Source organism: Ochlerotatus camptorhynchus, unplaced genomic scaffold (genome assembly GCF_037179485.1).
Source record: "Ochlerotatus camptorhynchus isolate MF236.1 unplaced genomic scaffold, CSIRO-AGI_Acam_v1.1 ptg000077l, whole genome shotgun sequence".
Lineage (NCBI taxonomy): Eukaryota > Metazoa > Arthropoda > Insecta > Diptera > Culicidae > Ochlerotatus > Ochlerotatus camptorhynchus.
This window is the reverse complement of record NW_027040567.1, coordinates 11,151,590-11,167,034: the sequence shown is the minus strand read 5'-3', so window position 1 is coordinate 11,167,034 and position 15,445 is coordinate 11,151,590. Positions and strand designations below refer to the sequence as shown.

Genomic DNA, 15,445 nt, shown 5'->3' with positions numbered 1-15,445 from the left:
TGAAGCCGCCCTGCTCCACCCTTCCAATAAATTTCATATCCATTGTTCTTCCGAACCAGGAAAAGCACCGCTGCTGGGTAAAAACCGACCGACAACAAGCGCCACACGGCTATAAAATGACCATGTAGAGTTATAGTAAGTCTAGCTGGCAGCAACCCATCATAGTTAGCAGCCTAGACAAAGCAGCATTCTCCTCTCTTCGCATCATCAGCGGATTCGAATGGGCCAGACCACCTTCCTATTTTCCCTGCTAGCGGCAGACCTTTTTTACTCAACGCAGAACAATGCGGTAGCAAAACATCATCCAACCACACCGCCACCCGACGCTCTTGGTACCTAAGTACACACTACTTATTAAGTCACAAAGCCTCATCCGAAACGGTAGCAACTACGACGACGACGACGAGTTCGACGGTGGCGGTCCAATTTGCATAAAGATAATTCCAAGAGTACGCTCGGATGGATAGGCTGGTGCGAACGTTGAATTTCCGATCCTATCGGAATCGATGAAGTGATCAAGATCCGAAAAGTTCTCCATTTGTACCAGCCTACCAACCAAGACTCGTCACTTGACGTGGGTCCACACGGTTGCTCTAATTGTTTTCATTGTAAATTGTGTGACCGACCACATTCTTCGAAGGGGCAAACTACTCATGCACGTTCCACACTCGCCCCAGACTGCATGGAGATTGTCCGCTCGGCCACTTGGGCCTAGATCTAAGATTGAATCAACGCCGCCGGGATGCGCCGTTCCAGCTGTGATGTGGCGGGAATTATTGGAAAAAATTCGAATCTCTTTGATCACTTCGTGTGACTCGATTCGGTTAACAGCGGATGACGGCCGTTTGAACATACACAGAAGCTGCGATGCGACCGACTGAGTGAGAACAAGACTTTTGTTTTTAATGGATTTTAAATATGTTCGGTGCCCGGTTCGGTGAACAGCGAGTGACGGCAGCGGCGGCGGCGGCGGTGGCGACGTCGTTGTCACGAGAGATTCACAGTTGACACAGTTGACAAATTTGCAGCATTCGTTGGTGGTGTGTCGTCGGGGTGGACGGATCCGTTGATGGAGAATCAGATTGTTTTTTTTTTTTTCGGGAAGTCATCGAATGAGGGCAGCGAGCGCGCGCGGTCAGTGACACGTGTACGGGGGTGATTTGAAGCCATTTTCGATTGGAATCAAGTGTTGTTGCAACTTTGATTAAAGTTGGAGTGTTTTGAAATGTTTACAGTAAAGTGGTCTACGGAGTGATTGTGTGAAAAGGTTATGAAAAAGAAGAGCGAAATTTCACATTTTAGCGTGAGAATAAATTACGCAAAGTGAACGCCAGCAAGCGAGGGAAGAAGTCATAAAAGTGTAATCGTAAATCTAGTTCAGAGCAAGTTTGTGGTCTATAAAAGTTTAACTTAGAATGATGCGGTGGATCAACGGTCCAAGACGACGACGCCCGGTACCTGATGGTGGTTGCGACAAAATGTTTGATAAGTGCAAAGGAACGACGATAACGGCGATTCACTGCAGCGGGTCGACTCTGCTGGCAATAGCAGTCGTGTGTCTCAACTTGACGGGATCCAGGTGAGTTGGAATTGAATGTCAATTGGCTATAACATTCTGCGTCCTTGAAGGTCGTCTGGCGTCTGTGTAGATACCGGTTGTATATTTATTCATCAGTGAGTGGATGGAGAGAATCGAAGCTTCGAGGTCAGCTTAAAGTGAATTAACACATGTGCCTAACGAGGTTACCGTGTGGTTGCGCTAGAAGTAAATCCAAGGGCGAATTAAGGGCAACGGATTAGAATCTTTCAGTCTCTGCTTTATTTTGAAAAAAATGGAAGATACTGAAAGCAAAGCACACATGATCGGCAACCATGTGCGTGTGTGAGAGAATTAGTGATAATTTCTACGGAAACCGGTGGGAGGATTTTGAATATAGTAAACCTACATGTATCAACGATCATAAGGATAGCATTGGTATTATCTGAAAATACCGTTTTGAATGTGAGATAGGGTAGGGGGCTCCATAGCCTAGTCGGTAACGGTACGGTTAGAGCTTCCATCCCGGGATGTCCCGGGATGAAAATCCCGGGATTGTGACATTTTTCGGGATTACCGAATCCCGGGAAATAAATTTTTAAATGCCGGGATCGCGTGAATTCCGGGATTTTTTTTTTCTATCTTGGAATATCTGTAGCAGAATTCAGAACTTTCACATCTTATGAAATATATTTCTTCCCTTCGTTTGTCATTCATTCTGATTTATCGAAAGTATGGCACACAGACATCACTTATTGTATATGATCGTTGCACAAGAAGCACTCGTGAAAAATACGATCTAGCAGTTGAACAAATCGTAAAAATTTTTATTAAATTTTATAATCGCGTATCTAGATGGTTCATAGACGAAAATCAGGTTGAGCGTTGTGAGATGTCCATCATTCAAAGTTGATCGAAAAACCATTGAAATGCATTGTTATGATGGTTGGAAGTTCGTAGTACTAGTCTCAACTGATGCAAAAATTCAGTATTTGCAGTTTTTAGAGACCTTCCTTAGATTAGCGAGCTGAATCTTGTAAAATGCTTACTCCTTCTGGATTAACTTCTATATGTCACCGTTTTCTATCCTGGCTTCCATAGCTCTCCATCGCTGTCATTTGTTACGCACAAAGGTATGCATTACCTTTACCAGTTAGTATGTAATCTATGTAATCCTAAAGCACGACAAAATAGGTTTTACAAACACATTCATGAGAGAAATCATCCACCATAATCACCATGATCTGTACGCACTATTGTGAAATTTGGCTGACAAACATAACATCACGTCACATTAGGGAAATTCTTAGATATCAAGAGACATTCATTTGATTTCAGAGAACTTCATAGAAGTTCGTGGAACTTCGTAAAACTTTAGGGACCATCATAGATCTTCAGGATACTTCGTTGAATGATAAACAACTTCGTGGACGATGATTACGGAACATCGCATGAATTATTTGAAAGTTCAGCAAGCTGGGCTGAAATTAAGTTGTACCTATCGAAAAATTAAAAGATGTAACCTATGGAAAAATCTTTGAAGTACTGGGAGCTTCGAAGAAGTTGACGGAATATCCCAGGATTTCGTCGAATATTCTACACATTCAGAGAACTTTATATAGGCTTTGAGTTCATGGAACTGAGTTTAGGTTCAAGAAACTTCTTAAAAGTACAGAAATCTTCGTATAACTGATATTCACGGATTTGCGATGATATCTCTCGATATTATTCAAGACTTTTCAACATAATCAAGTAATGTTCAAAAGATCTGCAATTGTTCAAAAATTCAAACGACATCTTTAAGACATCCTTCCAAGATGGAGGTTTGACTAGAGAGTATTTAAAGGATATGCAGTTGGTCCGAGATTTAAAGATATTTTTCAAGACTTCAGGTTGATCAATTGTTATTCTTAAGATATTCAACTGTTCATTAAATTCAAATAACGTCTCTCAAGATTGCTGGTTGGTCAGATATTAGTGAATTCAGGTTGATCAGGAAATCTAAAGATCTTAAACTAGTCAAACATTCAATTGGCTCTCTCAAGATGGCAGATCGTTTAGGTAGTACTTAAAGATCTCCAGCTGATCTAAGATCACAATAAAGTCCTCTGGATATTTTTCAAGGCTTCAGGTTGATCAAGTTGAGAAGATATTCTCCCAAAACTGTACGTGGATCAGGATGTATTCAAAAGATCTCCAGCTAATCGAATATTTCAGTGAAGTCCTGTGAATATTCAATTGGATCAAGTTTTATTCAGAAATATCCGATTTTGGTTACATTATTCATATTCAACATATTCAGGGAGAAGCTTAAAATATGAAGTCACAAACTTCATTTATTTAACCAAAAATCTTCATATGCCAGCTTAAAATTAAAAAAAAATCCATCGGAAGCTTGCTTCAGCTTCCGCATGTCTTGAAAAAACTTCACAAATCATTGGATGTCTTCAAAATGTCTGCATGAAAAAAATACCTTCACAGAATTTTCAATGTCTTCAAAATGAAGATATGTCTTTAAATCTGGTGTCCCTAATATTGAAGGAACCTTCATTTTTTAATCTTTCTTCGAAGGGATGAAACATACGAGTATTAAAACAATTTACTATCATTGTTCACTTCCCGGGATTCCGGGATTTCCCGGGATATCAAATAAATATTTTTTGAATCCCGGGATGGTGGAAACCACCGGGAAATGGAAGCTCTAGGTACGGTATTACCAAGCCTGATGTGGAAAACTTTCATGTTGGAAATTTTCTGGAGGCATTCGGCTTCCCTGGATATAGAGCATCATTGTCTTGCCAAACAATCTACAAATTCATGCAGTTAGCGTTAGCGCTGTTATGTTAGCGTAAATTGCATACTAGAGACACTCACTACTCATTTGAAACTCTCAGTTAGACTACTTTCAGCTAAGCTAATAATGGTAAGGAGTACACATTGATTCAAATTTAAACAAGAATACCCAGAAGCATGGCTGTCGCTATTCCCGGCCACGTTCATCTCTACCATAACTAGAGATAGGGATGGAAATGTTGATGTAGTACTTACTTAACGAGAGGCCACCGACTTAGCGACACCCTCATAAGTGCTACGGAGATAGAGGGTTTCGGTTTTCGCCTCAAGTTGGCGATGCAACCAAAAGTATGTAGGGGAAATGGATGTAATATCGGCCTAAATGTCCCTAATTTGGGCCAATTCATAAATTCAGCAATCGACTAAATTTTCAATAGCGACCTAAAATATCCATTAGTACAGTCCCAATGACGCGTTCATTAAGATAAAATTGATAAATAGCAAATTTTTAGCGATGGGCCCAATCTTAGATCCATAGGCAAATATAAGAGCCATTTCCCCTATTATCTATGTCTTGCTCATTTAATCTCTCGATAGCCGACTACCGAAAGAAAATATTAATTTTTTTTAGTCATCATAGATTTTAAGAGTTATGACGGATAGCTTGGGATTAGCAAAAACGATCCCTGCAGGGGATCATCGAGCATCTCAGAACCATAACGCTCCGCGACAAAACATCATTACGTTTTCGCTTGGTATGTAACGAACGACTGAAATACGCGATAAAGCAAATAGTTCCCGAGGGTGATGGGTAATATCAAATATACAAATGAAGATGGCAATTTATTGTGCTGTGGAAAAGCTTGGGGTTAAATCCATGATTTTCAGCAAGAACGATCTCTCCAGGGGTATTGATCATCTCACAATCCACAGCGCTTAGGGTCAAAGTACGATTATGTTCGCTTGAGGTATGTAACGAACGATTAAGATACGTGATAATTCATGTACTTTCTGCGGTCGATGGATAACTTAAAATATACGAATAGTACTGCCAACGACGACGATAATAGCGAATTTGGATCTAACCTTTTGCCAAGGATAAAAACACCTTGGCACTTCTACTGGATCCTCATGTGCATCTATCATTGCCATAATAATCCTCATGTGCATCTATCATTGCCATAATATCATTGCCATAATAGAGGTAACTCTAAGACCAGATGGTCCCGAAGAAACGTGCTCAACTTTTTGGCTCAGCTCTGGTACTATCTTCGGTCCCAAACTAATCTATGCACCCCTCGAAACATAAGAAAATCCACGAATATATGTCAAACTTTCATAGCCAATCAAAACAATTATAGTGTAGTACTAGAATGGGGTACGTTAATCGATTTGCTTGGGACCAATAGGCTAGTCAAGTAGTGACCCAATTTAAAATCGTTAGTTTCGAATTGATTGTTGATAATAATCCGTTACATCCTGCCTTTTCATGTATCAAAATCTTATGAATAAACGCTTTCACTTCCCGGATGGCGGTCCGCTTGATTCACTCCATCACGATGACCTTCAGTTTGCCTATCAGCATCTGCCACTTTTCGTCCTTCAGAAACAAAATGCAACACTTTCTTTTGTGTGATCTTTTTATTGATGAAATTGATGAAATTTTTAGTAAAACTAGTTAACAGTTTAATGTTTACAAGTGTAAAATCTCGTCACAATCTGTCAAGTAGTTATCGAGATGGCTTCCAAGCAAGAAGGGCTTCGACAAAAAATTATGGGAGCGGTCGTGGAAAATCCAGGCCAGTCCCACAGGTGCATCCACTGAAAATGTATTTTCGTTATTTCTCTGAAAACCGTTTCGTAAAAATGAATATCGTACATACAACACATCTTTCATAAATGGTACGAAACATTCGTTTTCCTGTCATCTGGCGCAATGTTAATATTACGCCTTATTCGTATAATATACAAATACATCTTCGTACAATCAAACCAACAACTGCGCTTATTGTCTCCTAAAGTGCTGATTGTGTGTTGGAGATGGGATCTTTTTTTTTTTGAAATATTGTCGGTTTGACCAATACATGCAAGCTACCACAATAAATCATCGCGGTGGTTTTATGTTAGAGAAAAAAATACATGCAAGCAGCAGAAAAAGCAAGAGAAATCGAAGTACCGCTTCATGAGTGCTTTTTATTTGCCTTTAGCTTTACCATTTTTCATAGCATAGATAGAGCAATGGATAAAGTACAGATCTAACGATTGCAAGGTTCATTAGTCGAGTCTGGTCGAAGCCTATTTTTATTTTTTTGTCATATTTATTTCTTCCAATGATGAAGTTATTTTTACCCATCCTCACAAACACACTCCGCATTTTTCGGTTTCCACAACCAACACTTGTGGACCGCTGGTTGGGTGTAGCGATCCATACAAATCCATTTCGTTGCAGAAAACAACGAATAAATTTGTAGAACAAACGAGCGATTTCGTTGTATAAACGAAATTTTATTTTCAGTGTCGCGAAACATTTTCGACATTTCGACCGTGTCCCGTGTGGTAAAATCGTTCAAGGAGACCCAGCCCAAGTAACCAAAAGTTCCGCATTCAACGATTCAAATCACTTCCAAGTTCCATAAAGTTCAAATAAAGTTCCGACAGAATTTTCAAGTTCCATAAAGTTAAAATAAAGTTCCGACAGAACTTTCAAGCGATATGAAATAATCCGCACAAGTCTTTATCAGCAACTAAATTTAATGTACGTAAATATGAAATGATCAGTGGCTCGAATAAATCATAATTCTTATATTTATGCAACATTCTATCCAAACATAAAAAAAATTAAAAAGTAATTTCCAGATCCAGAACCCGTGTTTTTTTGGGGCATGCGATCTACGAACGCTAACCATTGTGCCACAAATATGTTGGAACACAATGCGGGCCAACACCAATTTAAAATTCATCAAGGTGTTGTGTTTCGTATTCAAGTCAGTCAGCTGGCACTGAAAACTCCAACAGTAGTTGAGACAACAGCTCACTTTAATATATCTCAGATGCCGTATCGGTTCGTGCTGGGGCTCTCACGCAGAAGGATTGAGTTTAGTTCCTCAAACAGCTTCCAATTCTACTACTAATGCTTGATAAATCAATAAACATTAATACCTGCCTTTAGAAAAATAATTTTAATAAAATTGCGAACTTTTGATAGGGTTACGGTATGTAATGTGGGTCTAGTCCTTTCATTCGGCCTATCACGCAAATAAATAATTAATTAAGGAATATTACACAAAAAATAAGGAAAATATTGATCACTGATGGTTGATAAATGTGTACCACACACAAATCAATTTATATCACAACATTTCAATACATTTTCAGCTCTCGTAAGTAATAAAACTGGTTGAGAATATCACAATGTTCGGAGTTTTTAGCCGCCATGACTTATAAGGTTAAGATGGGAAGGTTGACTGACGATCATCAAATGGCCTGATTATGGCATTTATTGATTGGAATTACCTGATAATACACACTAGACGTAAAACTTACAGTTGCTGTTTGAATATTTTATGTTTATTTTAATTGTTTAACAACGTTTTCACAAGTAAAACATGGACCCAACTTTAGGGACACATTTCTTTTCTATGTTCCTAACTATGGCCCATGAAATTCATTTGACAGCATATAGCAATAAGAGTAACGTCAACAATGTTGTTTTGCATTTGGATGATAAGGAACGAACAGGAAGGGAGATTTTTTCTGCCAAACCTGTATAATGAACATCACAATGTTCTGATTTAGATATTCTGCGGTCAAAAGACGATAAGCGAAATTTTTAATTTTTAATTTTTAAATTGAGTGATTTAATGTAGTTTTCGTAAAATTTTCTCTAAGAAATGTTTTGAGGAATGAAGAGCATTAAGTTAACAGTGATAGTGATAAAAAAAATACATCAGAAAACGTTACCAAGAGCGTTTTTTTGAGGATCAAACAAGATAGGACGAAGTTGCATCCATAAATAGACCCAATTTGGGGACAATAGACCCATATTACATACATTTCCCTCGTGAGTTATTGTCTTAAAAAAAGTAAGTTTTTCAACTTTTCGTGGTTTCTGATAGCAAACGACATGATAAGCATATCTAAGCATACCATTTAGCAGTAGAATATCGTTTGCAGGTAAATTCATTGATGAGTTATGATTAAAAACGTAATCGATGGCTGCATATTAGACCGAGGTTAGGGACGTATACCCTATATAGAATTGGTGCAGAGGACAAAATCCTTTTTTTTTTAATTTATTTTCTAAAAATTCCGTTCAAGTTCCGCCAGAGGCTGCTTAGAATGCTCTTCAATTCTGGTATCGGAACCTTCAAGTTCTTATAACGACTTAAAAATGAGGCTGCTTAGAGTTCTATAGACCACCTTCAACCCAGCTGCTTAAGTCATAAATAGCCTTTTATCAGAACTTTTGGTTACTTGGGAGGCGACCCAGCGGTGAGCTGGAAGCGGAAAAAAAGCGAAGACGACCGACCCCGTGAACGCAAGTAAGGTGAGGGATTACTTCAAGCGCAATCCGATCCTTTCGATTCGGGACATGACCAAGAAGGTGAATTCTCCCGTCTGGTTCGTCCTGCAGACAATGAAGCGGGCCGGACTTCATGCCTTCAAGGTAAGGTGCCAAATCCTACGCCAGGAAGCTTTACCGCGAGTGGTTTGTGCAGCTGAAATGCATCGTAATGGATGACGAGACGTACATTAAAGCGGACGCCAAGCAGATCCCCGGCCTGGAGTTTTTCGTCGGCAAGTCCCGCCTGGATGTTCCGGAGAAGTTCCAGAAGATGAAGGTCGACAAATTTGCCAAGAAGTACTTAGTGTGACGTGCGATCTGTGGGTGCGGCAAATTCAACAAGCCGTACATAAGGACCGGCACCATCAACGGCCAAATACATACAGAAGAATGCCTCCAGAAGCGCCTGCTGTCCTTCCTCTGGTCCCACGAAGGTGACACTCTGTTTTTGCCGGATCTGGCCATTACGCAAAACCGGTGATGGAGTGGTACGAAGCCAACGATGTTGTTTTTGTGCCGAAGGAAGCAAATTTGCCAAACTCACCAGAACTTCGCCCAATATAAAAATTCTGGGCGGTTTATGAAAGTGCAAGCTCCGGAAAACAGGGAAGGCCTTCAAAAACTACATGGATTTGAAGAAAGGGTGGATGAAGGTGTGTGAGAAAGATGGCGCAAGTGTTGCACAGGATTTGATGGGTAGCGTTAAGTCCAAGGTGTGGGCATTTAGCCTAGAAGAGGAGGTTGAATAAACCAACTTTGCAAAAACATAGCTAAGATGTGTTTATATATGCTCTGAGAGCTTCAAAAATATCCGACTTAAAATGAATTTTTGGTGATCATTTTTATGTGTTGCATTTTTTTTTCTAGTACAGTCTTTATTGCTTGTGGATAAAGCAAATCATATTTGGTTCACAATTTTTGGTTTGTTTTCTTCTAGAATTTCATCTGAAATTCAAATTTATCGAGCAAACACAAAATTCATACATTCATTACATATGATTCGTAGTCCTAAACACATATGCTGGAAGAATTTATCTTTGATTGTCAAATCCAATTTGACATAAAATTTTGACAACCAGTTTCCCAACTAAAAAGCAGCCCAAGTATTAAAAGCCCAACCAGCAAATTTCGACTTTTTTTTAGGAGGTCGGCTAGTTGCAGATCATTCGAATGAGATCGTTTCCATTTATTTATTTAAATTTTATTCAATCTTTACCAAATAACATATCGAAAAAAATCATTGACGAGCTCGGCTAGCTTGATGGCTGCGCATTTTCTTACTGATTTGAAGATCGTCGGCTTAAAACGTGTTGATCGGAAATCTATATCAAATCCTTTTCAAGAGCAGATGGTGTCGTCTTCGGTGAGATTGCCTCCGGGACCAAGATCTAGTAACAGAAAATTGAACGGGAACTTGATCGTAATTGTTTTGTGATAAAAGGAGCTCGGTGGCCTAGTGGCAACCGATTTTGCTTACTGACCAGAACATTATGGGTTCGATCTCAAGCTCCTTCACATTATAGAGTTTAAGTGTAAATCAGATTTATTTTTAATATGAGATAAACCGTATTGGAGGAACGAGCACGTAAAATAAATAATATTTAACCTTTAGGCAAGACGTGTTCATCGGAAATCTATAACAAATCCTTCTCAAGAGCAGTTTTTATCGTCGTCCGTGAGGTAAACCGTAGCGTGAACCGCCAGGATCGAAATCTAGTAACAGCAAGTTCAACAGGAACTTGGGGTTCAACATCTTTAATCGCATTTATTCCCTTAACTAAGGCCTAAATCGCGAGCCAAAAATTTGAGGGGTGTTTAGAGGATTTGTATTTGTATTTAAAATAATTCCTCTGACAATTTAGTCTTAATGAATAAAATTAAAGCTAATTTAGCGCAGACCCAAACCGATTTGCAAAACGTCCAGTTGGTTCATTGATCTCGAAAAACTCTTCGACAGCCGTGAACGTACGAATACACGCTGAGATTGGTTCGTTGTTCCCATACATGGTTCGGTGATAACTTGATTGCAGAAACGTTGTATTCCGAAGAGATCTGCTCGGCACACGCGCGACCGTACCGAACAAATTCTATACAACAGAAGCTCAAAAAAAAACTTTTGGTGAACTCTACCGCATTGCGAATCACTTCTGCGTAAGCTCCGTAGACGTAGGCGCGTTGATTCCGACAGCCGCGAAAAGTTAAACATGCATCAATACCACATAGAAAAGATCCATTTTACGTAGCGCTTAGTTCATAGATTAAGGTACCATTTGGTAGTGATGAAAACGTCGCTAGAACTATTCCACAGCCGCAGTCAGTTTATGAGCAACAAGAGGGACGCACATTTTTGCCTGTGGACTTGGAGACATACTTCAAGTCCCCGCGTACATCGTACGGGCTAGGCAAAAATGTGCGTCTATCTTGAAAACTGTCGCTTTAATGGCCCTTCGCTCATTTTCAACTTCTATTCAATTTTCATACTGCCGTACTCTAACGGAACTATCCACCTACCCTCTTCTAAAGATCATTCTCTAGCTAATAAATCATCACACTAAAGCTTCATGTTAGCATTTCCAACCAACACTAAGAAATAAGTTAACTCAAATGCTTTAACCGCATATATAAGAGATTTCGCGTATTACAAGAATAATAAAGTAATCAAGTACAACAAACTCAGGGGAATACAAAAGCTCCAAAAGTTTAAAAGTTATTAATTGTCACATACCTCTACTTTTACTTATTTCCTAAACTATTCCTCTCCTTGTTAATCTGCTTAAGCATTGGTCTGCTTGCGTTTTCTTTTTAAAGTTCAAGACTAAATAAGTAGATTTATTCTACAACTTTAAAGGTTAGTTGCCTCCCTAAGCGGACCCCCCGCATCCTAATTCTTTTGTTAATCTACTTAATGTCATTAAACTTTCTGAAGTTTCTCATTTAAGATCATTTGATGATTATGATATCTCATTAGTCTAATTTAATAAATTATTAAAAGCTCTAATTCACCTAATAAATCATAACCCATGCTTTATTAAGTACCTGCACTTGTGCTTGTATTCAAAAATTAAACGTGTTTCAAGTACTTTTGATTTAAGCCTATACCTATTTATTATATCTTAGTTCGACCCAGGTAACATCTTCATGTGACTAAATGCTTCATTTTGAAGTTAGTTTCCTAGCTGATTTTTAAATTATATAGGGTATATGCTCCAAATACGTATGGGTATGTCACAATAGAAGCACGCCACAGTGGAAATCCCAAGCCATAGTTCAAACACTTATCCCAAATCAAAATGAAGCACATATAAGATTAGTTACAATACCATGTACAAAAATGATGTTTAACATTGTTTCCTGAACGGCGCCGGTGGTGTAGTGGTAAGCGTGATTATCTCTCACCCCAGCAGGCCTGGGTTCAATCCCAGTCGGCGCCGCCGGGATGTTCTGAGGCATAACATCTCTGATCACGCCTTCCTTCGGATGGGAAGTAAAACCGTTGGTCCCCGGTTCATGAGTTGATGGGTCGATAGGTAGGGTCCAGGTGTGGGAGCTGTCTTCCTGGCACGTCGGTAGCATTGGTGCTCAGCACGGAAAACAAGATCGATGGAAAAAACAAACCAAAGGAAAAAAAAAAATTGTTTCCTGAGTAACACTTCGATGAAAACAACAATGAAAGCTTGTCACGCAAATAGAAGGAGGACCGTTGGGCACTTTCTGAAATATTTCAATAGTATAATTCCCATGCAAACCCAAATAAATCTATATGCGTAAAAATAAATAAAATAAGAGTCATTTGCGGCAAAACCCGCCAGTATCACACCCAACGTCAGTGCCTATACATAAGCGTACTACGACGCGGCTCTCAATTAAAGGAGTAACAAGTGTGATACTATCACTGCTAGACTAGATCTTTGGTTCTCACATGCAGTGGTTTATCAGAGAGGGGAAGCTTAGTAATTCCCATTGCCTGCCCATGACGCCATTCTATCGCGGCATGAGCCAGTAACGCCTGCCATAAACCTACCGTCTCCAACACTCCACTATAAAGCATGAAATTAAACCCGCCCACCAACAGCAAGGTGCAAAAACTAGCCAAGGGGAGGGAAAATATTTGAACTTCGCTGAAGTTTTAAAACTTTTTCTGAAGATTTACGAATTTCTCTGAAGTTGTGCAAATACTTCTAAAGATCGGCGAACTTTCCCGAAGTTCTGTGAGTTTTGCTGAAGTTTTGCAAATTTTTCTAAAAACGTACAAACTTTCTGACATTCTATAGTCTTCTCTCAAGGTCTACGGTCTTCTCTGAAGTTCTTCAGATCTATTTATTTCCAACTTCCATGGAGTTCTGCAAAATCTTGTACTTTTGTACTTCGCTGTGATTTGTTTTTGGAATTGAGGTACGAATTTTTCTGAAGATCTCACATTTTTTTCCTGAAACTGTGAAACTTTCTAAAAAATTCCTTCAAATATCTTTAAAGTTCTGTAAAGTTGTCTGAAGCTCCGTTGTTCTATTCTCAAGATCTACGAAAAAAATCTTCAGGCTCAATAAAATTCTCAGTAGATCTGCAATCTTCTTTGAAGTTTTGTAAATTTCTCTGTAAGCTCTCAGGCTACCCTGAAGATCTTTTAAATTACCTAAAGTTCTCAAAATGTATCTGAAAATATTTGAACTTCCTTGAAGTTTTAAATGTCTCTCTCAAGATCTACAAATTTCCCTAAAATCTAATAAATATATATTGTCTTAAATCGCCGAGCTTCCCTGAAGTTCTTTAATTTTTTTTAAAGTTCTGTAGCTTTGTTTCGAAGATCTACGAACTTTTCTGATGCTGAAATTTTTTTCATTAGTTCTCCAAACTTCTGTGAAATACTTTATACTTCACTGTAGATTCTTGGAGTTGCCTGAAGCTATGCGAATTTTCCTGAAGATTTGCAAAATTTCGCTTAAAGTTTTACAAATTGATCTGAAAATATTTTAGCTTGCTTAAAGTTTTGAAACAGTGTTCACTCGGCTGTCGACAAAAGCAGGCCACTCTCGATGTGTGCTACGCGATCGTCTGTTTACTCGGCAGCAACCATTGTGTGGTCCTCCTCATTGTTCTTCATCAGCAGTTCTTTCGGTCGATGCGTCGTCGACTTTGGAAAGCAACCGTTTCGTGATGAGTGTGTGAGTGCTGACCACGTTTTGCGTCCATTGCTGCAATGGACGCGCTCTGACCCTCGTTGGCGTACAACAATTTGCCATACAATGAAACCACTGGAAGCGACTCCAGTTCTGATGGACGAGGCTTTTTGGATAGCGGAAGATAAAGTGTTTATTGTGTTGTACCTTTTGACTATAGCTTTAAGATGTATTGTATAGTGACCATGAATCCTCGGCTCTGTTAAGTTAATTCGGTTGAGCCTTATCAAATAAATTAATATACCACATAAAGTTTTGAAAATTTTCTTTGAACATTTATCTGAAGATCTTGTGATTTCTTTTTATGAATTTCTGCAAATTTCTTTTAATTTGTTTGTAGTTCTGTTCTCAAGATCTACGTTCTACCCTGAAGCTCAACGAATTTCTCAGTATATCTCTGAAGTTCTATAAAAATTCTTAGTTGGCTCTCAGACCTGCTGTCTAGCATGCTTATTCATATACAATACATGCTTCGTATTATATAAACACTGTTTTGTTGATAATGCCATGATCAAAGTCGTTACGGCATCTTTCTGCCAATCACACTAGAAAAAAAAAGTCAAACCATACACAGGACATTATTGAATAGTGAAATCGGTTTACCTTCCCTAATAAAAAATACCATACCCGAACGATAACCCATTTGATTGAACTATTACACAAATGATTTGGATGATACCCTGATCACGTCGTTAACCAAATAACCATACATATTTTATTAGGGTTGCTGCTGGAAGCCATCAAAACACAAATCAAGCGTTCTTTAGCGGTTCAAATCCGTGAAATCTAAGAAACAAATCAATATTTTCACCTAACTTGCGGCTACTTTGCTGGATGAGTCGAATGAAAATTAAACGCAAACCTATTTCGTTCGACAAATCAAAAATCAAATCTAATCATCTTGTTGAAAAAGTGTGAACGCATCCAAACATTGCATCCGACAAAATTATCGAGCAGTTCGCTCGAATCAGACCAACAAATCAGATAGTCTAAACGTACCTTAAGCCCAACAGTCGGCATCTATCAGGATACGGCGGCAAATTGTCAGGATCACTCCACAGCAAGTTTCTCAGTGCCAGACGAATGAACCATTTCTGAACCCGCTCGATCCTTATGCACCACGTGACATGGTGAGGATGCCAAACGACGGACGCATTTTCCAAAATTGGAGACGGACAGTACAATGACTTCCAACCATGTGGGTTCGAAAAATCCTTCGCAAGCCCAACTGTCGCGTTACTTTGGATATGATCGATAAACGGTGTAAATTAAAAGTCATTTTTGAGTCAAGTTGAACCCCCAGATCAGTTACACTGGTAACTCTGGTAAAAGTATCGCCGTCGATATGATAGTCAAACAAAATTGGATGTGCCATCG

At 39.0% G+C, this 15,445-nt stretch overlaps 1 protein-coding gene across 1 annotated transcript in view; it reads left to right on the top strand.

Moving 5' to 3' along the window:
* The first annotated feature begins 1,416 nt into the window (after nt 1–1,416).
* LOC135697752 (hyaluronidase Tab y 2.0101-like) overlaps nt 1,417–15,445 on the top strand; it is a 104,488-nt gene continuing 90,459 nt past the window's right edge. The window contains exon 1 of the mRNA XM_065217556.1: nt 1,417–1,579. Within this exon, the coding sequence (XP_065073628.1) occupies nt 1,419–1,579 (161 nt within the window). The 5' untranslated portion in view covers nt 1,417–1,418. The remainder of the gene's footprint in view (nt 1,580–15,445) is intronic.